This window comes from Oryzias latipes, chromosome 23 (assembly GCF_002234675.1).
Source record: "Oryzias latipes chromosome 23, ASM223467v1".
In the NCBI taxonomy this organism is placed as follows: Eukaryota; Metazoa; Chordata; class Actinopteri; order Beloniformes; family Adrianichthyidae; genus Oryzias; species Oryzias latipes.
Genome location: NC_019881.2, coordinates 15,127,775 through 15,155,212, shown reverse-complemented (window position 1 = coordinate 15,155,212; position 27,438 = coordinate 15,127,775). Strand labels below are relative to the sequence as shown.

Sequence of the window (27,438 nt, the reverse complement as noted above, 5' to 3'; positions counted from 1 at the left end):
AAATATGATACACCTATTTAAAATACAATAAACTTTTTATCTGATATTTAAATATAATATATGATAGAAGATTATAGATACATTTATTTTGTTTAGAAGATTATATATTTTTGAAGCTTAAAACTTAGGCATTAGTTATAAAAAATTATACTTCCTCTGAGGATAAAACGTCCTAATGGGACCAGTGATTAGATTATACTATCAAATAAAGCCAGTCACATTCCAACATACATCATTTAATCAGAACCACATTAACATGCCCCATTAGCCATTGTTGATGATGTGGTTCACTGATAAGCCTGACTGCATGTCAGTAATAGTTATGAGGATGTGTGTTGCTTCTGTCTTTTACCTATTTACCCAGCATTCATCTCTTAAGCCAAACTTGGACATAATTATTTGTTACTAATAATATGATTTGTTAATAAATAATTTGTATCAAGTGTTGCTTATCTCTGATAATGGAGTAAACTGCAGCCACACCCTGCAATGAAAAAAAACCAAACATACTGCAGGGTAATGTTTAACATCTAAGATGTTATGGCTATAACTCATATCCGACACTTGGATGTAACTTAAGAAGATGTAGGATCCTTTTCCATTCGTTTTCCATCTGTTGTCTTAATAAGAAACCATTAGGCTCCATAGTAATGTAGGGAAAGTGGGTGAGGAGCCTGCAGGAGGTGGGGCAAGAATGAGCCCTAGCTCTGAGCTCACCTCTAGGGAGGCTTTGCTGATTGTGTTAGCTTGTCATTAGCCAGCGCTAACACGGGGATCATTGTCTCCCTCAGAAATGCTGGAAACTGATTAGCCTACCCCACTAGGGGTTTAGCGCTAGACTGGTAGAAGCCAGAGCTTAGACTTCCCAAATTACATTTAAGAAAGAAAAAAAAATGGAATCCGGAATAACATTACAGCAAAATGACAATGCTAACTTCGAGCAGGCGTCGAGGTAATGTGCAGGCAGTCATGTGACAGGGGTCTTTGCACGAAACCCAGCTATTGGTGGATTTGATTATTGGAAGTGCATTAGAGCTGTGACTAGATTAAAATGGTAGGCAGGCACAAGGAGATTTTTGTGTGTGCTTGTGTGTGTGTGTTAATCAAAGGGCGGCAGGGTCTGGTGTTACAAGACAAGAGCAGGGATGCATTTAGGAGATCAGAGCGAAGGGTTAATTGGATTTAATGGGTTGTGTTTGGCCCATCCTTGTTTATGTGCAGGAGTTCATGCATGATGGTGTATGTTTGCTCTCATGTGATGAAGAGCTTTAGTCTGTCTCTGTCTACAATACTGTTATGACAGAAGCTCAACACAGGCAAGATGCTATCTTTAGCTGCTATCAAGTAATAATAGTGAATATTTTTGTCTAATGGAAGCTTTTGATTGGCTCCAGGCTGAAAATACTCCTATGAGATAAAACAAATATTGTTAGTTGATAAAATTAACATTTCATAAATTCCTTTTAAAGCACAAAATGTGGAGCTTTCTTAGATAATCTTAAAGACTCACTCTGATCACTTTACATCCGAGTTGTGGGCGGGACCGCTGGTGCAGAGCAACCCCACCCCCCTTCCCCTCCCTGTTGCTGAGAGCATGGAGCCGGGAGCTTGTGGCCCACCCATCGTATTTTCTTCGTTATAAAGTAGCTCTTTTTCAAATGGCAATTTTTTTGTCGTCTGGATGACTTTATCTGGATGAAGTTCAATTGCTGGGCTATTTAAATGTGTAGTTGTAGATTTAGATTAGCTCATTACCTCTAAGAGTACTGGTACATTGCCTGTCCGTCCCAGGGGAGGATCCCTCCTTCATGTGGGCACCCCTGAGGGTTCTTCTTTATTTCCAGAATCTTTTTTTTTTTTTAGGAGTTACCGCAAAGGAGGGTCTAAGGGCAGAGATGTCCAGTTTAGTTTAGTCTGTTTAGTTGGTTCAGTTTGAATCCTCCTATTGAATTCTTTGGATTCATCATCCTTATGATTTTATGTTCACTTTACAATTACCGGTACGAAGCCCATTGAGACGACTATCGTTGTGATTTTGGGCTATATAATAAATAAAATTGAATTGAATTGTCTGCTCCTAAATCACAAACATTTGAATAAAGAAACACTCAGAAATGCAGTTTTGAGCTTAATTTTCTAATTGATTGTCTTCCATTCTGAGAAAAATGCCACAAAAACATGTTAAACACACCAAAAACACAATCTTCATTGAATATCTCACTTTGGATTTTGTTATTGACAAAATATAAACAGGGACTGCTTCACAAAGCTGTTGTACACGACAGGAGGAAGGATGTTTAGTTTTATGTCAATTTCAAGTGTTGGTGGAAATTCAATGGTTCATGCTCTCATATATGTTCTATGAGATTGTTCTTGAGGAATTCAGGCAAGTAAATAGCTGGTTGGAAGCAGGAACTAGTAATGGTTACTATTTCTGGCAGCCAAACAAAAAACAGAAGCAAGGTTGCAGCTGGGGCATATGCTGCTGTTCAATGCAGCGGTCCGCAGTGGTCATGTTCCTTAGCCATACTGAAATAAATAAATTAAAGTGTGATAGGTAAGCACTGAGGGGTTGGAAGTATTTGTGGATTCGGTGTGCAGTTGTGCATACCTGCTGTTGTTTGTGTGCAGGACAGTTGTTCTCTGCTTTCCTGCTGCACTATTCCCGCCAGAGTTTTCGGAAAATGATGGAGCTCTCCCAACCGGAACTCTACTGCATCACCGTGACCTCATTACTTCCACTCTCAGGCACACCTTTGCAGAGACACACAACACAACTAACTATATTTGAAAAAAATCGACATTCACCACCACACTTAGTAACAGTTTTAATTTTGTATTGGTAGGAATTAAAGAAACATTTCAGGGGATTTTTAGATCACACCTATTTTATGATTATTTTAACACTGCAGGCTTTTATTCACTTCTCCCATGACACAGACTGTAGATCACCACTCCTGGTTGCCTGTAGAAACAGGACTATATCGCTCCGTCTGGTCTGATTTATTTGCTGCCACTCGTTGTTTATCGAATTCTGATGCATTATCACACTCTCCAGCTCTGGATATGTGACCTTTACTTTGCTTCATGTATGTAACAGTGTATAACTACGGAAGAAGATAAATACTGTACAGACAAATGGGACTTGAGTTTGAAATGTAGGCTGAAAAATCCTGAAAGAAAATGTTAGATGTGCGATTACAAAGGAAAGAAACCCATGCATTGTCCTAAGACCCCTTTCATGGCTAACCTTTGGCAGGCTTTTGAATATCTTTGCTGAAGCTGTTCGCTCCTGGTTAGACCAGTGTCCCTGTAGAATTCGAAATGGGTGAGTCTGACAAGGTTATGTCAAACTAAAGAATACAATATGTGACCACGTTTCAAATCTCTCTAGTCTCTGCGATTTGGCTCTGTCCATTTCCTTCTTAAGGTAACTTTTTTTGTGATCAGAAAGATTGATTTGTTTTTGTGTCTATTCCAGTGGGTTTTTGTAAGTCTACAGTAATTTCCCTCATACACACTTTACCAGAGAAGATAACATCTCGTTTTATTCTGTCACTTTACTGTCAGACTTTTCCTCCCTAAGGCTGCATACTCACTTTGTTGTTTTCTTCAGCTTTTTTGAACAAATGTCTTTTTTTTTTTGTTAAATTAAATTCAGTTGACAATAACAACAGCTGCAGTCTTTCTGTCCACCTACACATGCGCACACACAAACAGATGCAGACAAAGGTGGAATGAGGAGGAGTGCAGCAAAACTTTTTTGAATGTTAATGACTTGTTTTGCTTCACACCCCAGCTTTGCTCTGCTGCTTTGGTCAAGGGGCCTCGCAAGCTGTTTTTCAGTGATACTGTATGTGGGAGACAGCTGAGGTCTTTTTTTCCAATTGCAGATACAGGTGCAAGTTATATTAAAGAAATGAGCAATTGTTGGCTTTGTGGTTAGGGCTTATGAAAAGTTTCTGAAAGCCTCAATCATTTAATGCCATTATCAAACAAGAGGACGTTATGGTGTCAGCCATAATTATTACAATGGTAGTAGACATGCATTGTGAATCAAGACTAGGCTTGGAGGCATTGCACATATTGTTTTTTCCTTTTTTTATAGTAAGATTAATGTAAATGAGAAGATCTGTAAAGATGTGGGGAAAAATACATTGAACTGCTCATTAATTAATACTCTATTTAAGTGTTTAGTGTCACGACATAATAGAAAACTGTCTCTAAAAACCTAGTTGAGTTTTAGAGTTTGCAAGGTCCAGGCTGTAAAAGCTCTTGGATCAGTTTTAGATGACTTGTAAGCATAACCGCTGAGTCCAATGTGCAAATTGGGATTGTCAGGGTTCTCTGGAAACCGTATTTGTGTTGGTATCACTTCAGGAGTTTTGAGAACTAAACTGTCTAGCTTGAGCTAATGGCCCGGATCTATGCCAGGATATCATCAGACTTAAAACTAACTGGGATGAATGGGATTTGAGTTATTAGAAATACCTTTTCCTTATGTAGATTATCTTCATTTAATTATTTTTTCTTGAAAGAATCCATATGTACCTGCACAAACATATTACTTTTTAGAAGAACTTTCAGTTTCCTTTAGAAGCTCTCATAGTGATTCTAGAGTCTGGTAGGAAAGTATCAAGGATTCTGTGAGTGTTGGCAATTCTTTTGTTTATTTAAGGGTATGATGAAGGTTGTTTTTTTTCATTATTTGTCTGTTAAGGGTATATTGATGTTGTCGATCATTTATGTTTTAACTCCCAGTGTTAATTTACTAGTATTCAAATTCCAGAGTATTGGTTTTGAGGTGATTCAGTGGGAAATGGTGGGTGGAAAGTGTGACAGAACGACAGAAATGAACCTTAACCCTCACCCCGTCAGGTGAGGGTTAAGTACAGCTTTGTAGCTTGGCAGCCTGGGAGCAAGGACACCATGATGGTCAGCTGATGAAGCACAAGTCAATACTGGCTTTAAAAGCTCCTCTTTTTAGTCTTATGGTCTTAAAAGCTTCAGTGCAATTCGGCTGTAAAAAAAAAAAAAAAAAGAAGTGCAATTCAAGGAACCTGTGTGAGTGTACAAATAGATAATCAATGCAGCCTTGACTTTATGTGCTATTTTTTTTAAACGCTTCCAAAAAAAAGTTAATTTGTTATATTTGATAATATGACAGAGGTGTTGTAATAATTTATTCAGAAAATTATTAATATAGTTGCTTACATCCAACCAGTGGGTTTTTTTTGTGCTTCAAATAATCTGTCTCATGAAAATAGACATTAGACTTTTACTGTTTAGTTTCCTAATTTGTTTTTTTCTTTTCTTTTGCATTTAGCCTAGAAAATGCTCCTTTTTCACACTCACACGCCAATGATCACACATTTATCTCCAAGTGAGGTTAAGGACCGTGTCCAAGGAAGCATTGATTAGAAGCTGCTGAGGCCAGGAATTGGAGCACCAACTTTCCGATTATCGCCTAACTGCTGCTGCCGCCTTTGTAATCAATGTCAGATCTCATCTTTGCTAGCGATTTTTTTTGGAAAAGACTGACATATTGACATCCCTCTGGTAGTGAACAGCAACCTTTGGCCTTGACCGGAGGTGAACTTTAAGTGAAACTCACTGGAAATCTGCTGTCTCACAAAAGTAAATTATGGTCAAATAAAATGTTAATGAATAAAAACATCTTCTTGTAAGATTAGCAGACTATATTTTAATGGTGTTCATAAGATGTCAGGCCAGAGCCCAGTGTCCTTGTTGTGAGAATATGCAGTCAGAACAGACTTGCACCTCTCTTTTTTCCTCTCCTGCACTCATCCTTCTTCGTTTTCCTCAGCACTTACTTAATGTAAGACCATGTGTTTTCTGTCTTAATTTAAATCTTTTCCCTCACTCTTTCACGGGGAATGAGCTCAAGCTCTTGCCTCCCCACTCCTAGTCCACTTGTTCAAGCAGTGGCAATATTTTATCCCTTTCACATTTTTGAATCGCTCTCTTTCTGTGTCCCTTCCTCTTTTCTTTTTCATTTCTTATCCAAACTGATGGATTTAGCTGCAGGAGGTCACATAGGTCTGCTTTTAAAAAGCAGCACAAGTGGAACGTGCGTCATTTTTCACCTTAACTGGATCATTTATATTTATTTACTTCTCTTATTACTGACACCTGCCTTAACTTTAGAGAAGATGAGGGCTTTTTAAAGGGGAACCAGCACTCACCCCTTAACCTTATTAACCCCAGAGCAAATCCAAATCATGATAAATTGACAATGTGGTGAACAGAAACATAACATGTGGAGGGTTCAGAGTAGTCCATACAGTCAATGTAGAAAATGTCTTTTACTGGGCTGTTTGGGCAAAGTAATTTTTTTTTTTTAGATGAAAACAGACTAAAAACCTTTGTTTTGTTTTTTGTTTTTTTTACATTTTTTACTATTACTCATGTTTTAACGGAACTCAGTGAGCCACCAAACATGAGCTTGTGACTTACAAACGTTTCTTTGCTGGTAAAAGTCAATGTAACGTGACGTGGTGTCTTTGTGAAAGGCTTTTGTGTATTGAGCCAAGCTTCACAATGGTCATATTTTTCATTTTGAATGCATTTTAGTTTGTTTTTCTTTTTTCTTTTCTTTTTTTTGGGTGTGGGGGGGTATAATAACAAACTCTGTGGACGCTCCTAGATGTGCTTCAGCTAGGATCTATGTGGCTCTTGTTTTCAGAAAATGTATTTATATAAACTTTTTAATATTTTTTTTTTGGTAAACAGTACAGGAGGACCTGGGGAAAAGACCTTTTATTTCAGCGCTCCATTAAAGAGTGTCTCCTGACCACTTCCTAAATGGAGGTTGGGTGAGGGTGTGGGGTGTGATTTTTAAATTGTTGTGCTTGTTTTATGTCGTTTATATTTGGTATACAGTACTATGTATGTATTATGCTATGTACAAAAATTGCTATATGAATAAAGGTTTGTTTGATTTGATTTTCATCAAAATGACTGGCAGGTTTACAAAAACATTTAAACTCAAATGCCAAAGGCCTGTCTGATTTGCTTCCAAAGATTTTTACATGTTTTAGTTTACCAAACAGAAAATAATACATACTTTTAATTTGCAGCGCGAGAATCTTTCTGAGCACAGCTTGTTACACCAACTCGTCTGTCTGACCAATCCCCTTGTCTTATTTCCTTGTCATGTAAATTCAGCTTTACCAGGCTGTAAATTGCCTAAATGTTAGCCAGATTTTAAATCTCGTTTAATTGAGACTTCACTAAAACTAATACACTTTTTCTTTTTATCATATTAAGATATAACAAAAGCTTTTAATTCTTTTTCTGAAAAAAAAATTTCTTATCAGGAATAAAAAAATATTGTTGGATTTAACATAGTTATATATTTTTTAATGAAGGTGCCATCACAAAAGATCACAGCAATTTCAAGTATAACTTGTAAAGTAAAAAAAAATGTTTTCTATATAAAACTGCAAAATCTAGCATTTCTTATTCCTTGTCTTTTTGTGTTTTTGTCTCGATTTTCCTTATTTTTTCTGTCTTTCTTTGAAAGCTTTTGTAAATAGCATCAAAGTTTGAGGTGTGCCAATTAGTGTAATAGTCATAAATGAAAATCAACTCATCGATCTTTATTGTTACAGAGTTTCCAGTCGATACTTTGATTCAGCGACACAGAATACGTCCACTCTTTTTTAATGTGATTCTCCTTAAGATCAAGCTACTTGAACTTTAAACTTTATACCTAAAGAAATGTGAAAAACTCTTAATTTCAATATTAAAACAACTTTTATCAGTTATAGTCTACCTGTCCACCTGACTTAACCTATTTTTTTAGGTATGATTTATGAAAGCGTAGTAAATATGTAAAAATTTAAGCTCCATTGTGCTGATGCCTTTATTTGTGGTTGAAGTCTGCAGGGACTGAGTTTGTGTGTACATGCTGGGGGTTGTGTTTGGATGAGGAGCTTTAATACAGACCTGCTACTGCTACTGATGGCAAAGAGTCAAGACCCTTATATGACTGTTTAGATTTACTATCTCTGGAGGAAAAGCTGGGCAATGCACACACTGCAAATAATAGCCAACTGTACACAGCCAGATGTTTCTATTTGTTTTGGAGTCTCCCATCACAAAGATTTTTATTGAATATGCCACGAAGCTCTGGGAATGGAAAAAAAAGATATAGTTGATGAAAAACTTGGGTAAAATTAAAAAATGAATGAAGGTGGGATAGATTTTAAAGTTGTTTTTTTTTTATACATAATGTAACTCTCCATGTTGCATTGGAGTCTCTGTGTATAATTGGGCAAATTAACAATTTAAGGCCATCTATGGAAATTTACCTTACAGTTTCACTACTTTTCTTTATGTTTTCTGCTATTAATACTCAGAAATGAGAACATTTATTTGTATTTGAAGTACAAATAAGTCCGACAATATATATTTTAGATATTGTCTCAAAAACAATGTTTGTAAAGCTCCAAGACCTAATCTTTTCTGCAGGCCACAGGAATTTTATCTGACCTCAATCATGGGTTGAACTATAAGTATTTGTTCATAGACTCTTGAAGGCATGACACAGTTTTGCCCAGGAAACCCCCTCTGAAAAGGGGTAAGTTACACATTCCTGAAGAAACTACAGTGGTTAATCTGCTTCTTTGTTCCCAATCATTTGACCTCTCTTAAACCCTAAAAAAGAAAAAATAGTCCGGACAAACTATGAAGGAATCTGTAAATAAAAAGAGGATATTCTCACAGGAATTTCATCCGGTGTCCTTGTTTGTCCTTGTTTTCCTCCTCAGGTTACATGAGAACCGCATGATGCTTAGTTGTTTTTTACTACATTCATAATGAAACTCAATGATTTTCCCACAGTGGCACAATCGGCCGTGTTTTTTTTGTTATTATTCAGCCTTTAACTCCAGCCACTGTGAAAAACAAAGTTGTGTTTTTGCTGTGAAGGAGTAGCGAGGCATATTTCATGCAAACTCCCGTGTGCCACAACTGAAGTATATTTTCATAAAAGGTGAACACTTGAAAAGTACCTGAGGCTATAACTTGCCTTGAAAAACAATATTTGTCTGTTAACATGCTGTTCACAAATTAAAAAGTTATAAACAGAGTTCTGCATAGATGTTTTAAACGTTTATTGCTGAGCAGAAATGTAAGTTTAGGTTACAAAAAAATAGAGAGATGCTGATTTGTATCTGCTGTTTAACACTCTTGCAATGTCACTCTGGTAAATGACAAACGTGTATTTAATGTGGAACTGAGGAGGAGGGAGGTTATATTCATTTTTTACTGGCTCTTTGCAGTTGGGAGCAGGAACTTAATGTTAATCCAAATGACAGATGATAAAGGATGCAGCGTTCCGCCACTGTGTGTGACAGTGTTATTGTCTCTATGATTAACTCAACTATGTTCCCATCCTCTTGAACCAGAGCAAGCAAAAATAGAAGTACAACTGTTTAGTTTCTCATCAAGAAACCCTCTTCCTCCTTTCTCGCTGTTCTCACTCTCTGAGGCCATTACTGGTGATAAACACAGTGGTTTGTATCAGCAGGATGCACCTGGCATTAAAGTGAATGAAAGTAATTAGTGAGTGTTTGTGGCTCTTCTCGTCCCTGTAGATGGCCATGGGCGGTGCAATAAATGAGCTCCAAGATCCTTAGAAATAGGGTGGAAGCGATTTCTGCCAGCACTGCTGTCATCGTCAATAACCTGATGCAGAGCAATTGCCTTGCCAATCCTCTTAACAAATAGATGAAGCTTCTTCAGATGGATTCTCCAATGTGGAACCTTCTTCAATTTCACCATGTTTAAAAAAATGCGTTGAAGCAGAGCAGATCCAGAATTGGCCAAATTTAAAGGCGTTAATCTGCAGAGAGGAACGCCTCTTGTTGGTGCTGAGATCAGTTGAGATATTAGGTCTACATGCATAGGTCTTGAAGCTTGCAGTGAGCTGCAGGTTTGGTTTTGAATAAATACATTTTTTGTCCCGCCTCTACGTTCGTCTAGCAGTATTTGGTCGCACTTCCACTGATTTTACAGCTGCAAACATCCTCATATTATAAAAAAAACAACCTTTGAGGAAGTAGTCCTTAACCCTGACACTAACCATAAGCAGTGCTGTAGTGTACTCTAATGCGCAATCAAGTATTCTTGGGACTCTAACCCCCTTTGTACAACGCTAGTACGCAAGCACCCTTTTAACCTCACGTTGGAAACATTATAACATATTAAAAATAAGATTAGCAAACTAACAGATGAATGAATACCAAGTTCTGATGTTTTAATCAAAACTCATAATTGTCTTCGACCTACATAAGCAAAAGTTTGTAGAGATTTTTGTCGCTTCGTTAACAGTTATGACCGTGACACACAAATGTATACATCTCCACTTCAGTAGCATACTGCTGCATTACTCCCTGAGTAATGATCCTTGCAGCCAATCCCCTCGGTTTGTAGCCACAAGGGAGTAAATTCACTCACCAAAATGCGACTCAAATATCTTACTCCTAACCACGCAGCCTCATCTTCAACCCACAATACTCCTCTGAGATGTCGAGAGTTGCTGACGGGCCAAATCTCTTTGTCTTTCACACCCAATGCAGATGGTTTGTCCTGAGCAGTGATGTGAGCAAAATGATGACACCCCCATTAGCATAATAGACCAGTAGGCGTGTAGGCATCATCGCTTTTTATGGAGGATGTGTAAAATTGAACAAAAGCGGCTAACACCGAGTGGGAAAACAGTGCTGGTTGGACATTTTGAATTGGACAAAGAACTCAACTCTTAATAAACCAGAAACTCAAAAACTCTGAAGTTTGTTGTATTTATCATTTAAATTGCCATCTTCCAGATCATACCAACTTAATTACCACCAGCTGTTACCAACATTAAGGAAGCACTTGCATTTGCAAAGTTGTAGTGATGTGTGCCTGAAGTGTGAGCAGACATATTAGCACTGGCACTCTACACTGACAGTCCCCATATGGATGTCAAATATGGAAATTTCCATGTACCGTAATTCATTCTACTATGAAAAGTGCTCAGCTTGTAAACGGTTGACACTCTAACAGAGCTACTTCAGATCAATAGATTGATTAGTTAACACTCGGTTGAGTAATCACTTGTGCCTCATGTAAGACCTTTTTAAAGACTTATTATTCCAAAGACACAGGATAAGAGATTAATTTACCTGGAAGATATTATGCTTCCCATTCATTTTAATATCATTATGCCTATTAGATCGTAATCAATGAGGCAGATCTGGACGAGAGTGACACTTTCTTTCATTACTCTGAAATACAATGACATGATGACCTTTTCCTGGTGCAATGGCATGGCATCCGTGGATCTTTGTTTTTAAAAGAATGGAGACATTGTTCAATTCTTGGTAAACCTTCGGGCCTCCCTGTTGATATGCTTTAGGGCTCTCAGTAGGGAGTGGACCTCTGACTTTTCTCATTGCAGATGTAACATGGACTCTGTCTTTGGGTGTTTGGGGTCTGCAAAGGTGCACATAAACCCTAGCTCAAGGCCATGTCACTACGTACATTTTGCTCATTTTACATGGATGAAAATAGTTATACGTGAATATATGTGGAAAGAGTGAAAAAAGTTCTGGCCTTTTCGGATATTTTCACAGATGTATCTAGGAATAATCCTTGTTAAAACCACGGAAGAAGAAGAAATAAACCACTCCAAGAACATGTAAACCTACTGTAGAAAAGCATGAACCGTGCGAGATTATTGTTATTGAACATTATCTGTTTGTATGCAATTCATTTATGATTTATGTGTCAATTATGTAATTTGAAAGTGATATGTGTTCGTTATACGCGATAAAAAATTGTATAAGTGCATTGGACATACGTGGACATATGTGGAACGGTTGTGGAAAGCCACCAATTTGCATATGCATCTCGCAAAAACCACACACAATTGCATACGATTTACTTAATAATTGTGTATAAACTAAATAAATATGTGTGATTCTTAACTGACTAAAAATCTTTTACAGCTCAAAACCGATTTCATGTTGAGATCTGCCCGCCGAGGCGGACGGACATCTGCGCACATGGAAAATGACAGAATGTACAGTAGAGACTAAAAGTCTGTAATGTATGTAGTGGCTCTGTGACACTGCCTTTAAATTGGTGAAAACAAATGTATTTGTGCGCTAAATTTCCAAATTAACATGTCTTCAGTGTCAGTTTTTCATATTATCAATTTTTATTGGTATTGCCAACTGCCTTGCCCAATTTTATTGGACATTCCAGTGTTACTGTTTACTTCTCCATTGATTGATTTTTTTTTCTAAAATACTTGAATCCATTTATTAATATTCCAACCTTTCTGTTCTTTTATTTCCTGCAGGAGGTATGAGGTGAATCCTGTATGTGCAGATCTTCAGGGACAGATCCTTGCGTGCTACAAAGAAAATGCGGGAAGAACCCTGAACTGTTCCAATATAGCTGCTCTCTATCTGCAGTGTGTCAACAACGCTAAGGAGGTAGGTGTTTTCAACTCCACATTTTCTATCTTAAAGTGTCTTTCTTATCTCATTTGACTACAGTTTTGATGCGAACATTATTTTTACAACCAGATTGGACTTTTTTTAACATAATGTATTTCAACGTGACATCAGGCAGGAAAAAGGTTTAATTGAAAATCATGTAAGAGACATTTTGACCCCTTTATTTAAACATTTAAACCTTAATATTGCGGCAGTCCCTATGCCGTATCCAGAAGAGCTCATATTTGTGAAAATACTGGAATAGGATTGCTCTTTTTAGTGGTGTCTGGAAGGGGAATTTTAGTAGACACTGAGTCACTGGACCCTGTGGGTTGGAGCTTTTCACGGTCTTTTTTCATTGATTATGTTGGATGTTTGATTGGCGTGGGATATAGCGGAGTTAAGAGACTGGACACAACCGTTTTCTTATATTCCTTAAGTTGTGTTGTATTTGGTGAAATGTTTCACAGCAGAAGTTGACATCAAAGAAGGAATGCATTTGGGCTGCAGTGGCATTTAAAGGAATTTTCGGAAGTAATCCATATTATCTCCCAAAAGGAGATTGTATAAAAGGACTTAACTTTAGACAAGAAAAAACATTTGCTGTTTGAATAATTGTAACTCTTTAAATACAAGTTAAGGAAAAGCAGCCATAATAGCCATCAGAGGAAAATTATTCAGCAGTTAACTAGGAAAATGTTCTGCCGATTGATGACAAAAAACAGTGATAGATAACTGATGACCAAAACTACCTCATGCTGGTCAATTTAGAATGTGGGGAACAAAGCAGAGGTTTCTTTTGTAGAGCTTAATCTCTGACACAGCCAAATATGGCAGTTAGTGGTGAAACTGATAGCCACCTGTTTCCTCCAACAGCAGGAGCTTCATCATATATGACAGTACTGTAGTTAACCCTTAATCTTCTAAGTTTATTGTAAATGAGCACGTCTATTCTCAAAAGACATTAAGAAATAGCTGTAAAATTAAGCCTGGATTTATTTATATAAAATGAGAGAAAATGACAGTTCCCTTTTTGAAAGGAACTTTGATGGATGTTGAGTTAAATAGAACATGTATTTGTTTCAAAACTACAACTCAATGTGACATCTTCAAGATAAACATATTTGTTTTTTTGTTGTTTTTCTTTGTTTGCTTAAAGAATAAACGGTATGTATCCTCATAAACAGAAACTATGTATAATTTTGTGCTTGTTAAAGTAGTTTTTTGTGTAGTATTTGTGTATACTGTAGTCTGATATCTCAGTGTAGTCCATTACTTGTCTCATAGGCGTGTACTGTAGCTTTAATATAGCACTACTTGACTTTTTACATGCCAAACAGAATTACTCTACCATGCCAACATCTACACACCCATCATTCTGCAGCACATCCTTCTTGCTTTTAGACAAACAAGAATTTTAACTGGGTTGCTGGCGCCAGAATCAGATTCAATCTCAATGACCAGTTTGAACTTCCAGTCCATTTTGGTTATACCTTCTGACACAGGCGTTCCACAGACCGTGTGTTTTAATACAGTAATTCCCACAACCCACAGCTAGTAGTTTGCCCTCTTTCCACCCATTACAAAGTGCAAAGGGTTTTCCGTCCTCTATCTTCTTCAGCCAAAAACAGTAAGGTAACAGTAATGCCACTCAAGTTGATATCAACTTGATTCTCCATCTCTCACATTCCAATATGTACCATCCATTGGCCCCCAAAAGACTCAATTTGCATTCATAGAGCTTTTCTATTAAATTTTTTTTTGCAATTGCATTGTTTTTCAGAAATGGGGGGGGGAAACTGAGTTTTGTGTCTCTCCCTCACTCTCGTGGATATTAATATTAGATCTAAAAGTCAGATGCTGGCAGATTCTTAAGCTATACATCATGTAAATTGCACAATGTTTTATTCATCTCGTGGCTGTGTGTGTGTTTAAGAGAGCTACTTATGCTGTAGTCTGGATTCAGCGATGCTGCGTTCACAGTCCGGATGTTGTTGCGAGCTTGTAAATTGTTTGGCAGCAAACCTGAGACGATATGGTAATCTGCCTGTGTTTATCACCCGGCAACAATCACTGCGCGCTCCTGTTCATCTGCGCTTATCTGTCTTAAGACTTTCTTTTTAAGTCATTAGGTGCAAAGGAAGCTCCTCAGTGATAAGACTTTGAAGGTATAATATGCAGAATTACACAGCTAAGAGAATTGGGGGTGGAATGGAGCGGCTGATGTCGTTTTATGATTACGATGTTTATACCGCTTTATCAGAGCCGAGCAGGAAGCTGCTCCAAGGACAATGTCAAAGGACATGCCTTTGACCTCCAGAGGTCAGAAGATCCACATCTGCCCTTCTAACATAAGCTTTTCATTCTCCTACCTTTTTTTTGCCACCAACATGTCGCCTCAGCTCAGAGTTTTCTCCATTTCCCAATCTCTTTCTTTGTCCTGCACCCCTTTCATATCTTCACTTCATCAAAACCTGAGATGCCATCTCAACTCTGATAAAAGCCAAGTCTAAAATTTACAATAGTAGCCCCTCAGCTGGAGCTGACCACAGCAGAGGTGTCGTCAGGTGTCTGGCCTTTGTCACTAATAATTAGCCCTCTTATCGTCTCCAGTCAGTGATAACATTTGGACCCACTTTTGCACTCTCTAGAGCCTTCCTCGCCTCACCATCATTGCTCCCTCCATCCACTATCCCTTCATCCTGAGTTGCATTTCTAATGCATTCAGTGCTTAACAGGTCTGATAGCAAACACCGAAAAAGGGAGGCAGTTGGAGGACAGATAAAGTCTCTTTTCCTGCTCTCAATGAATAGTTTATCATGAAGGCCAATCTCTCAATCCTCCACTCGCTGCCTCATTCCATATTCTCGCTGCATTACTGCCTTTTGCTTCCTATCTCTTCCTTCCCCACTTCATTATTTAGATTGACCATTCTGTCTCCCTCTCACTCTCAAAAGCTAAGGCTACATTCCTGTTGCAGGTTTCAGTGACTAGAATGAAATAAAGTACTGCATAATGGTTGATATACAGCCAATTTATGACCTCATTTTGTTACTTTTATTACAAATATGTAAAGTTTCTTTCACCATGTTTTATTCAACTCACAACAAATATTGAATTTGTCCCAAACTAATATAGAAGAGGTTCATAATAGTTGTCAAGTGTTGTTTTTAGTGCTTGTAGATTTTAGTGGATGGCGCCTTGTTTGACTTTGGTCATATCAAGTCACCATATAAATAAATACATTTTTACATTTTAATATATGTAGTGGTCTTATTTCTTGTCTAAAATAAGGGCTGTCTGTCTTGACAGCAAACAAAATGATCTACAACATCTGTGTTTCACAAACACCCAACAGAGGCCCCTATAAGTTAGAACCTGCTGGAGTATTCCCTAATTAATGCAGTTACACAATTCCAAAACAGCCCACATCAGTTCTGTATACTTATTCAGGATCTGAAGTAAATTAGAGCTCTGGTTACACAAATTTCTATTGTGTAAGGTGAAAATCAGAACAACAGTAAGATCAAATTGGTTGTGAATAAATGCTATTATAGTTGATTGAGTTTTCCCAGCTTTAGCCTCAAGACTCACCAGATTTTTCATATGGCTTGTTTGTTTGAGTTTTTTGGCAATTCATTATTAGAACTCGCCAGCACAGTCGAGCCAAATGCCAAAATTGACTAAGGTCGCTATAAATTCATAAAATATTTAGGAAAAAATGAATTAACAGAGTAAATGTTATTTCTTTAATGACAACTACTAATGCTTGTTATTGTAACCACAGACGCCGTTTTGAGCGCCAGGCGTGGCAGTCTGGCGTGTTGATAATTTGATCAGTGGGTGGAGTCCATGGAGGAGAATCTGACCTTTTTTCCTTCTGAACTCTATTATATTTTTCTTATTTGCATCAAGACAATACTAAAAAGTCTTTTAATTGCATTCTTATTTTTATTTTTTCTTTCCAGAGACTAATATGGGAAAGCAAGTCATCAAACTGGGTCACACATAGAAGTATCGCCGTTCTTCCATAATACATATATAAATAATAATAATAACACAGATATAAAGTCAATGTAGTGATGATGCTCCTCCCACACAAGCAGAACACATTTTTGGACTAGTGTTGAGCAACAAATTTGATGGTCATCAAAAGAGAGGCAACGGACGCAAATTTAAAGGATGAATCTCGTTCGGTGTGAATGCAGCATTAGTATCGCAACCTCTTTTGCCTTGAAATGGCATTGAAAGCTTGTTACTGACATTCAGTTTCTGCTGTTGTGTCGAGTTCTGCCTGCTTTGTATAAAAAATATAATAAAATAACATAAATACAATAAAGAAAAGAATGTTAAACTAGTTATTTGCATTGGCTGACACCTAAAAATTCATGTGGATTAATTTTGTAGGTTTCTTGTGCTGGGAATCCATGTTTAAAAACAACTGAATTTATAGTATAGCAAATGCAAATTATTGTATTTTTCATATTTTTTGGTCATTGTTTGAACTAGCCAAAGTTGTCCATCAAGTGTTTTTGTCAAAGTCCGCTTTTCACCCAGACTACACTGTTTTTTAAATTCTTAGAACCCGTTTTTTCGTTTCATGGTTGGATCAATAGTGCAGAAAATGAACAGAGATTCTTTTTGAGAGATCAAACAATGTTTTTATTAAGCTGGTCACCAAGGAAAAGAGTATTTTTCTTTATTTTTTTCCTACATTATTCTTTTTATTATATCTTCTGTCTCCTTTTTTCCTTCTCTCACTCATCTTCTCTTAGGCGCTTTTCATTCGGTGCTATCTGCTGCAATAGGCCGGTTCAAATGGTTATTGACAGGGAGTGCTGGGGATTTGTGGTTGCACTTATCGCTAACATGGAATTCAGTGCCCTTGGGTCTCTTCTCTGCTTCTTGAACTCGCTTCGTCCTCTTCTCTTTTATTGTACTCTCCGGCTCCTCTCTCCTTCTGTCTTCTCTCATGTGTAAAAGTGCGTCATTCTTCCTCTGTTTGTGTATTTTGATGTGTATTTGTAAATGGAAAATACAATTCTCTTTGCCCGTCCATCTCTGACGCCCGTTCATTTTTGATTTGTCTGCAGAAAAAGTTGAAGACCGGGGGTTAGGAATGAGAACCCGACGAAAGAAGGAGCAATGTAAAGTGTATTGTGAGGGATTATCAATTGACAGACTGACAGATTAAAGAAGGGAGATGGAGAATGAGTCAGCACCAAGACCCCCACCCTCAAACCTCTAAGAAGAAACAAACCCTAATGGAGGCAGGTTGGGAGCAGCGAACACAGCACCTTAACATAGATAGACAGCTTTTTATACCCTCAGGACCTACCTTTCTTACCTCTCTTACCCTTCATGCATCTCCACTGTGACCATGTTGTGGGACAGCTGTACTGTCCCACACTTTAGAGACACAAGCTATAAAGGGGTCATGAAGTCACAGCATCTTTAACCAGGAGCACGTCTGAAAACGTCTGTCACATTGAACCATCTCCACTCTCCCTAACAGGTAGAAACCTATTTATTCAAAGTCAACAATGTTGTTTTCTCCATAGTTGGTTTTCCTGCTTTACAAGCACTGTCATGTACACAGTTCTACAAATGTGTATCTGTTCCTCTGCTTCTGTGTGACTATTTGTGTTGATCAACCACTCCAGCATTTGTAACAATGTTTGTTTAGTGGAAATAAAAGACAAATCAATGCACAAACCATTGTTTGTTTGTTTCCCTTCATGATGACAAAAAAAAACTTTTGAGAGTTAATTTTTATGCTCCTAGAGCGTTTAATCATTTTCCTGTAAAGGAAATCACTTCAAAACCTGAGGTACACATTTCTCCAGTAAAACTGATATTTTTTCTCTAGTAAAATAATCATTTTTTGTTAATTGTCATTTACAAATTGCTTTAGTATTTTTCCTTAAAACATCCCCAAAAAATCTATGCAAAGTGCAATTTATATTTTAAAAAGTGCTACTTATCCTATCCTGACCTCTCAGGTTGATTTGTGTATACTGCCAGGCTCCTGTGTGTGTTTGAATGCTGCAGACTCTTTTTATAGCTGCAGTAACTGCACACGTGCCATGGAATAAACAGAAAGAAAAAAAAAAACACGTCTGAGTTTGATGTTGACGTCGGTGATCACCGGTGGGATGTTATCTTAATTCGGCATCAGAGGAAAAGGCTGTGTGAGATGGACAGGGCGAGGGGTGCTGCTTGTGTGGGTGTGTCTGTGCGTGCAAGCATGTGATTTGATGTGACTAATCCGCTTCTATATGTCAGTCAGCTGTCCTTTTGCTTTTTGACTTTTGGAGTCTCAAAGCAGTTAGGGGGTTGACTGCTGTGATACAATGTTTGGTGTGTGCGTGTATGTGTGCATGTGCGTGTGTGTGTGTGTGAGTGAGAAAAAGAAGCAGAGTTCATGGCAGGTGTTAATCTGCAACACAAATCAAGTCTATCTCCAACTTCTCTTTATTTTTTGCTCTTTTGCATTCTTTGTAATACATTTTTTTATCCCATCTTCACTATCTGACCCTGAACTACTTCATAATATAACATGTATTTAAACTTACTTCTGAACATATGAAGCTAGTTCAGAGTTTTTTTCTTTTGTTCTGATTGCATTGTTAAACTGTCATGGCCATCTCATAGGCTTACAATTCTCAGAAATACATTTGTTGGAACAATAATCTGAGATCAAACGTATTCACTGTACATACATACTGCTGTAAATTCTGCTGTTGAAGGCCGTGTCGCACAGCCACTGCGTGCATTTTGCGCATATGGATGAAAATACGTCATATGTGAATATGCATTGAAAAAAGGGAGAAAAGTTGTGGACTTTCATGTGAAGGTATCACAAATGAACTACGTTAAAACAACAGAAGAAAAACGAATAAACCACACAAAGACCACATAAATCGATGTCAAAGTCAAATCCGGACCAAAATTCATGCATCAATTGCGTAAAAAAACCGTGCGCAGTATACGCAATTTAAAAGTTGTACTTTGGTGGTACGTGCGTGAAAAGCCCGTTACACATACGTGGAACGGTCATGGAAAGCCACAAATTTGCATATGCATCTCGCAAAAATCGCACACGATTGCGTGAGATTGTAACAATTTCTGGTGACAATCCACATAAACTGTGTAATTCTCAGCCGACCAAAACAATTTGAACAGCTTCAAACTAAATTTGCATGAAGATGCGTCAGCCGAATCCTTTGAAGGACATCTGCACACGTCGACGAATGACGAACAGAAAAAATGGCTCAAAAGGGTCAAGAAAGTAGATTGAAAGTAGTTGAATGTTTATGGTTTGTAAATGTTCAGACTTGATTGATTTAAACCCGGGGTGCCCTCAGTTTTTTGGAACACAAGCTACTTTGAAACAAGTTCTAAAAGATCTACCTACCTACCTACCTATCTGTGTGTGTGTATGTGTACATATAAATTGGATTCATATAAGCACAGATGCTTTTTCAGTCACGTGACTCCTCCAATGCATCAAAAAAACTCAGCTCCAGACGCTTTTATGAGGTTGTAGGAAGTGCTGCAGGGAGCGTAGATAAAGAGCACGCTGGTCTGTTGGCGTCTTTGCCGCCTGCTAAGGAATATTTAACAGCTTTTTCCACCGGCTCCTGAATCGCTACCAACCAAAGTTTGTGCCCCTGCATGGAGAAATGGCATCATCCGACTCAGGAGTGGCCGAAAAATATCCTGATGATCTGAGGAAGATAATTGCAGAGAATAATTATCATCCGGATGAATGAATGATGGATAAAACTAGCCTCTTCTGGAAGAAGATGCCCTCTCACACTTAACTGATGAAGGAAGAAGCACGGGCTCCTGGTTTTAAGTCACAGAGAGACAGACTGACACTCCTAATGTGAGGTATAAAGTACGCTAGGTTACAGTCTATTGCTCTGAATAAAATATAACTCTTTATGTTGAGCACAATTCCAATGCTCTTTAATAAATCTTTTACAAAGCATCAGAAATGTTTTCGGACGAGTAAGGATCGGTGATGGGGGGTCTCTGGTCCCTAACCCCTGCAAATATGGGAGGAATACTGCATTTATGGACCGCGATCTACCCACATGTCCTTAGCAATCACAGTCACCAGTAAAATGTATATATATAAATATTGTCCATCAGTAATATATGCCTTATTAATTTATTTTAACAATAATTTTAAGGTTTACAAAATAACAATATAACTTTGTGTAGGTGTCCTCCATCAGGATTCACCTTTTTGTAATATTTTTGTACTTAAGGTTTTTTTCTTGTTTGTATATTTTTTGTACCTGTTTAAAAAGTTCTGACTAAATGTTTACTCATAATCAGCAGTAATATTTTACATAAAGAAAAAGCAAAGATATCCTTTCAACATCGGTTTAGGGGTTGGTTATTAAATATGAAGCTTTTTATATTTGCTTTTGTCCTGTTTTTAGGTAATGCATTTTAAAAAATTCGGTTTCAGGATTGGACTTTCTTCAGCTGCATCAGCTCTACTTCTTACAGGCTCCAGACCTATCATGACATATGTATGTACAGACTAAAAAGGCGGCTTTATTTCTCCTGTCAGCTCTCTTTGTCATGATTATCTCTGGCCCAGATAATGCAAATTGTTATGATAATTCCTTTAGTTTGGCAGATAAGAACAACCAGGAAGGTCAGCGCTCCTGTCACAGCCAGGCGGCTCTCCTCTGGTTTGGCATTAGCCGCTGATCCGACACACATGGCTGATGGTGAGGAAGCTTTTAACCACACACACTGCAAAAAAGTCACAGACACTAAGAACCCAGGAACGGTTTGAAACGGCACTAAGAAAGTCCTACTGGGAGTATTTTTATTGAGTAGAGTTTTTTTTTTTTTTTAAGCATTATGGGTTTCAAATAATATCTATATGTATCTGTTACACTTTCAACACTGGAAGACAGGTTAAAATGCACTTTGTCCTTTATTTGAAGATAATTTTTCAGAACCAATTTCTACGGCAAGTCAAGCAGAGCAAAAATTGTGTTATGTCCTCATTTAGCCAGTTTGGTGGACGGAGTAATTAAAGTTTTAAGAAAATAAGACAACAATTTAACATCCCAAATATTATTGGTTAGTCATTGTCACAATAGCATGAAACCTCTTCCTTAATTCTAGTCACACATTACCATCCTCAAGCATTCTTCTTGAAAGTCTGGAGGTAGTCTCGGACAAACTTGGCTCAGGTTTTATATCTGGACCCCCTCGGGTTAAAACTTGGGGCGAGCGCTGTCATCTTGGAGGACGAAGTCCTCCCCTGACTGCTTATGTACAATCAGGCATCTGATTGGCAGAGCCTGAGGGTTCCAGGAGCTCAAACTAAAAAGGCAAAATGAGCTGTTTGCCAATGGCTCAGAAGACTCGACAACATTTTCATGGACACAACAAAAACACTCATTTCTGCTGCTTAGCCCAAGAATTTAGTCAACCATAAAAATAAATTCAAAACATTTTCCATCTGTAAAAGCTTTATGACCATAGTGTATTGTTGCAACAATAAAATAATTCTAGCCATAATTCTCTCTTTCTTCTGCCTGTACTTGGTGCTGAGGTGGAGTGGTTGACCCCCTGATGGGAGGATCACAGGCTTGGTTCCTACGCTGCCTGCTCATGAGTCGAAGTGTCCTTGGGCAAGACGCTGAACCCCACATTGCTCCTGGTGATTCAGGTTGACACAAAGGTATTAGTCTGAGCACATTGGGCCTTAACCCTTTAGCTCCACTGATGACATTCTTCCAACTCCTGCAACTCTTCAACCATTGACGCAACAAATGTAATTCCAGCGCCTTCTGAGGTGGAAAAAAGTAGCCTTCGCTGATAAACAACACTTTAAAGTATTGAAGTGTTTACACAATTGACGTAAATCAGCTAATTCTGTCATGAAGAAAACCGTCTTATGGCTCAAAAACCAACAAAAAAAACCGACTGATTCATATTGATCGCGTGAACGGTCAAAGATTTGCGGTATATGAAAGAGCGTGTGTTATTTCGATGTCACCAGCGACAGCTCTGGTGTTAAAGGGTTAAAGCAATAAAACTAGCAGTCTCTTTGTGGTATGTTTTTTAAATCTCACTCAGCTCCGGTTTTCTAAAGGAAAAAAAAGGGAACCCACAGATTCCTACTGCTCATGTTTGCTTTTTCCCCCCCTTTTGTTCTCACTCCCTCTGCTCCTTTCTAAACTTTTTACCACTTCTTTATTCCTGTCACTCTCTCCAGCCCATCAAGGATATTAACGGATAGGCCGGCAGCCTGTGGGGTGGATCTGTTGGCGGTGATTGGCTCTTCTCTCTTGCCAATGAGGTGTGAACCGTCTCTCATGCTGCTGTAACTCTTCTCTAAGGGCAGCCCCTCTTGCGCTTTCACACACACAGTTTGACGCAATATGCTTCAAATATGTACATGCGCTTGACTAATGCCGTCATGCGCTTAAATTAAAAAGCCAGCATAAGACATTATGGGGGCCACGCTCAGACAGCTGCGGGTGGGATGCACTTCTTCCCGTTTGGACCCGAGGGTGAGGGAAGATCCACATCAGCACACACAAAGAAAAGTTGTCGGTTGCAAGTGATGCCGTTGGGGCCAGCAGATGAGAGCAGACTGTGTTGAGTTCCATTCTCCTAATGGGCAGGCAGATGGCAGGCAGCTCTGTAGCCTTTGCTTAAGCTGATGGCTCTATTCATCTGCCTGCTACGCCCCCCTGCAGCTTTGCACCAAAAAGAAATTTATAGGCTTCCTTTCCACGTTTTCCTCTTTCAAGTGCATTTTTCCATACCATGTTTTCCGAACGTTAAGCCACACCGGATCATAATTGGTCTATTTTCAAACTTGCATCGTATTGTCGCACTGAACTTTAAGGTGCATTAACCCTTGTGCTATCTTAGATGATCCCACCCTTACATTGACGTGTTATTCCTACCATAACAAAGGCGGATAAAGGTGGAAAGATTTCATGTAATCCATGGACACCAGTGAAGATCACAAATCATTGAAGAAAAAAGGTTCAGAGCACTGTCTAGTGGGTCTAGATGACCCAACTCCCAATGTTAAAGTGCCTAGGATAGCACAAGGGTTACTCGAGACAAGAGTCTGGGAGAAGTCTTTCAATTCGTCAGACTTTAACTTCATTCACAATGACTTGTTTGGAACACGCTACATGTTAGCCACATGAGCATATTCACAATACCTAATACTCCCAACCTTGTTTGCAACACGTAGAAAACAGACTAACACGACTAAAATAAACCTTTCTTTAACTACGCTAACTCCTAACCTTATTAGTAATGCATAAAAAGATACAGTCTGAAACATCTGCACATTAGCTGTATTAGCATATTAACAATACCTCTAACTCCCAACCCAGTTTGCAACATGTAAATAAACAAAGACAATGTCCCAATTACCTCGCCATACCCTAACTACTAAAAAACTAGAGGCTATAATGCGGGACTATATATTGCACTGCATTTTAAAAGCAATTCGGTCAGCATACTACCTATTCACGTCACAAAGTAAAAAATTAGTAAATATAAGCATTTTACGACAACTATTTATGAATCCACTGTGTTCTGAAGATGAAAATGTTGATGGTTTAGTAAAAAAAAAAAAATTGAAATACTTTTTTTCGCTGCAAAAATTGTTTTTACACAAGTTGTGGTCTATATTCCCCAAGTCTAGTAATCAATGCACAATGGTTTGGGGCAGAGGCTAAAGGCCACTCAATTGTGGAATTGTAGATTCGGACAGCATTACAAAATGGTGTGAAAAGGGGTCTTTGGATTATTTTTTTAAACCTGTAAAAAAAAAAATTTGTTCCAAATATATAAATCGGGATATAAAGTCTTTTCAGGCTTTCTTAGGAAAAAACAACAAGACATATGTGCAAAAGAGATTTGTTAATGGAACAACTGGAACAATGCTGTTGGAAATTAATATATTTTTAACACAATACTAAAAGGTTTTTTTTAATTAAATTTGTTTGTCAACTGTGCAAAAAAAAAGGTGAAGGAAAACAAAAGGATTAAAAAGACATGTCAAATTGGAAATAATCCTTTCATAACTAAATGTATCGCATTACATAGATCACCAGTAAATCTGTGCAACAATTTGGTGCAGATAGATCATCAGCACAGCTTGGCAGATGATTTGAGGATTTTGGTATCTAGGAAACCAAACATGTCTTATTTAATGCAGAAAGCTGTGATCTTCAGACCTTGTGGCAGCGCTGCAGATAAAAACAGACAAATCAATCTGTGGGTTTAGCAGCAGATTCATCACAGCATCCAGAAATTCAAAGAAAAAACATTAAAAAAAACTGACTTCAGAAAACACACTGCCTGCTCTCAAAGTGATAAAACACTGTTTCCTTGCTGTCAACTTTAAAATCTTAAACCTTTTTTTTAATCTTCCAAGCTAATAAAACAGCGATTTATAAGAATATTTTTAACATCAAACCTAAAGGAAGAATTTTCTGAATAAATGATTTTTACCAATTGAAACAAAATGTTTTAGTAGTTCCCAGAGTATTGTGCCTTTATTTACTTTCATAAAGGCTTTCTAGCCTTTTTATATGAAACATATCTGAACCACTTCAGTAATCAATCAGTTAAAAAAAAATCCTTAAGTAGGCTGAATGCTTGGGTTTTAATTCTCCTCTTCTAGTGCAACAATGAGTGTGGAAACAGTGCACTTATAAGCACAAGAAGCTTATCAAAGGAGCTTTAATTACGCATAAATCACACAGGGCTGCCGCCGTGGTGTGCAAGCTCAGCCGATAAAGGACGGCGTGTTGAATAAGTGATGCCGATGTGTATGAGGGGTGGACAGAAGCAGCGAGTGAGAACTTTGACTCTCACTTTCTCTCCAGAGATAAAGTAAGCAGTAATGAGACCCTAAACTGCTGTGTTGAAAAGACAGCAGAAGAGCCAGGAGATGAAAATGACCTTGGTGGGCACACTGATTTGTGTGATCCTTTACACCCACAGAGATCTGCAAAAGTACATTCCTCTTCCTCAAAAACAAAAAGTTATTTTACTATTTGGGCTGGGAACTGCAGTGCAAGCATAATACCATGGGGTAATCTTGATTTTGGCATTAAGATTTGTGTTGGAACAATGGTGAATCCTTTGAGGACCTTCTTCTCATTCCAGCTTGTTGTTTTATTCAAAATAAATATGGCAAAATAGTAGCTGGAGGGCAGATACAAACATTACACATGCTTTTGAAAGAATAAAATTATAAGTATTTTATTTGATCAAATAAAATCAATATTTTTGGCCCTGAATTTAACAGATAACATTTATTAATATAATGATGTTACAACAAACTTGGGATTTTTCTGTGTTTCTGTGGTGACTGAAGGCTTGTAGTAGAAGGTTTATGTCTGTATGTTTATTCCAAAGAGGTCAAACAAAAAGTGCTGTAGTCAAAAATATCCAAACCTATGGACAGACTCAGAAAAAAAAGAAAAAAACAGTAAGAAGCACTTGGATAGGAATAGCAAAAATTAAAATTCAACTTTATTTATAGAGCACTTTTCCTGCTAGAAAATACTTCAAGGTGCTCTACATAAAATAACTAAATTACAAATATATTTGTTAAAAGTAGGAATTATAATTAAAAAACAACCCAAAACACATACACATTCTACCATAAGCCATAATTTGTTTCAAAAACATTTAAAAGAAAAATCGGACAACAGGATTAAACCATCGACTGTACATGAGAGATGGACTGAGTGACCCGCCCCTTTTGCATTCCAAGGAAGAAGTACTTACTGGTTACAAGAAGCCAAAATCCCATAAAATTCTATAGAGAAAGAAACAGTTAGTATTCAGTCATTATATTTTTTAGTATAACCATTCTCGCTCTGCTTCTTTTTTTTTAAACTTGTTTCTGTTGATCTAATTTTTTTTATGTTTATGTTTTCTGTAGTGTGTGTCATTCAAGTTATAAACTGGCCAATCAAATGCCTCAATAAAAGGGTGTGGTCTCACGTGGAATGTTCACAGCGTTTGACAGATCCTCCCAAACATGCTTTCAAGTGGTAGGGGTGTGGCCTTCCAAAAAGGTAACTCCCGAGTGGTTGCCATAGAAATAATGACTCAGAAGACACGCAACAATCACTGCCTACTACTAACTATTTCTGCTTCCCACATGGCGACATCAAAAACGGCGACTGAATTGACTTTGTTTTGTTGGAGCCAGAAGAAAGTCATTTTCTATGGGTGACGTCATACTCACGTGGTCCAGTTCTAATATGCAGTTATTGGTGTACATGTACAAAAAAAAAAAACTAATAATAAATCACAGCTGAATGCCATGCAAAATGAAAGAAATGTTCAAAAGAAGACCTAGAGCAAAACAAAAGGCAAAAGAAACTACGCCTACCAAAAAAATGAAACAGGAAGTAACAGCAACAACACATAACATCAAACCAGGTAGAATAAAAAAGTGAAAACATTACTACATTTACTTCTTTTAGCTTGCACTCGTCATTGTCACATATCTACAGCATACCATAGTACCACCATGAAATAGTTTGGTAAAGAACTGTTAGAATAAGTTGTACAATAAGTTCTCACTAAAGTATGATGTCCAGAGGCAAAACTGGCTATTTACCCCCCACATGTCAGCGAATGAAAAAAGCCAGTGGCCACTAAACCAGTTATATAGCCCTGCATAAGCCCATTCATCTGTGACCTGTGAGAAGCTGTTTAAACTAATCCCCAAAACTGTGTAAAAATGTTTTCTTGCCCCTCAGAAGGGGATTTAAATTACTTTACGCTCAAAACTTGCGCTGAGGCTTTCCTGTGGTGTGCAGCTGCCGCCTGGAGCATTAATTTTGTCCACAAACCCAATTCACTTGGGTGACTCGGACCCATT

General features: G+C 37.8%; 1 protein-coding gene across 5 annotated transcripts in view; it reads left to right on the top strand.

The window, feature by feature from the left end:
- LOC101165273 (MICOS complex subunit MIC19) overlaps window positions 1–18,231 on the top strand; it is an 84,804-nt gene extending 66,573 nt beyond the window's left edge. For 4 of the 5 annotated variants that reach the window (XM_011491132.3, XM_011491133.3, XM_004083039.4 and 1 more), the window contains 2 exons: window positions 12,377–12,512; window positions 17,609–18,231. In XM_011491132.3, coding sequence (XP_011489434.1) covers window positions 12,377–12,512; window positions 17,609–17,632 — 160 coding nt within the window. In that variant the 3' untranslated portion in view covers window positions 17,633–18,231. Of the gene's footprint in view, window positions 1–12,376; window positions 12,513–13,674; window positions 13,683–17,608 lie in introns of all 5 variants that reach the window. The other variant, XM_020714023.2, reaches the window with a different exon arrangement.
- The last annotated feature ends 9,207 nt before the right edge of the window (window positions 18,232–27,438 follow it).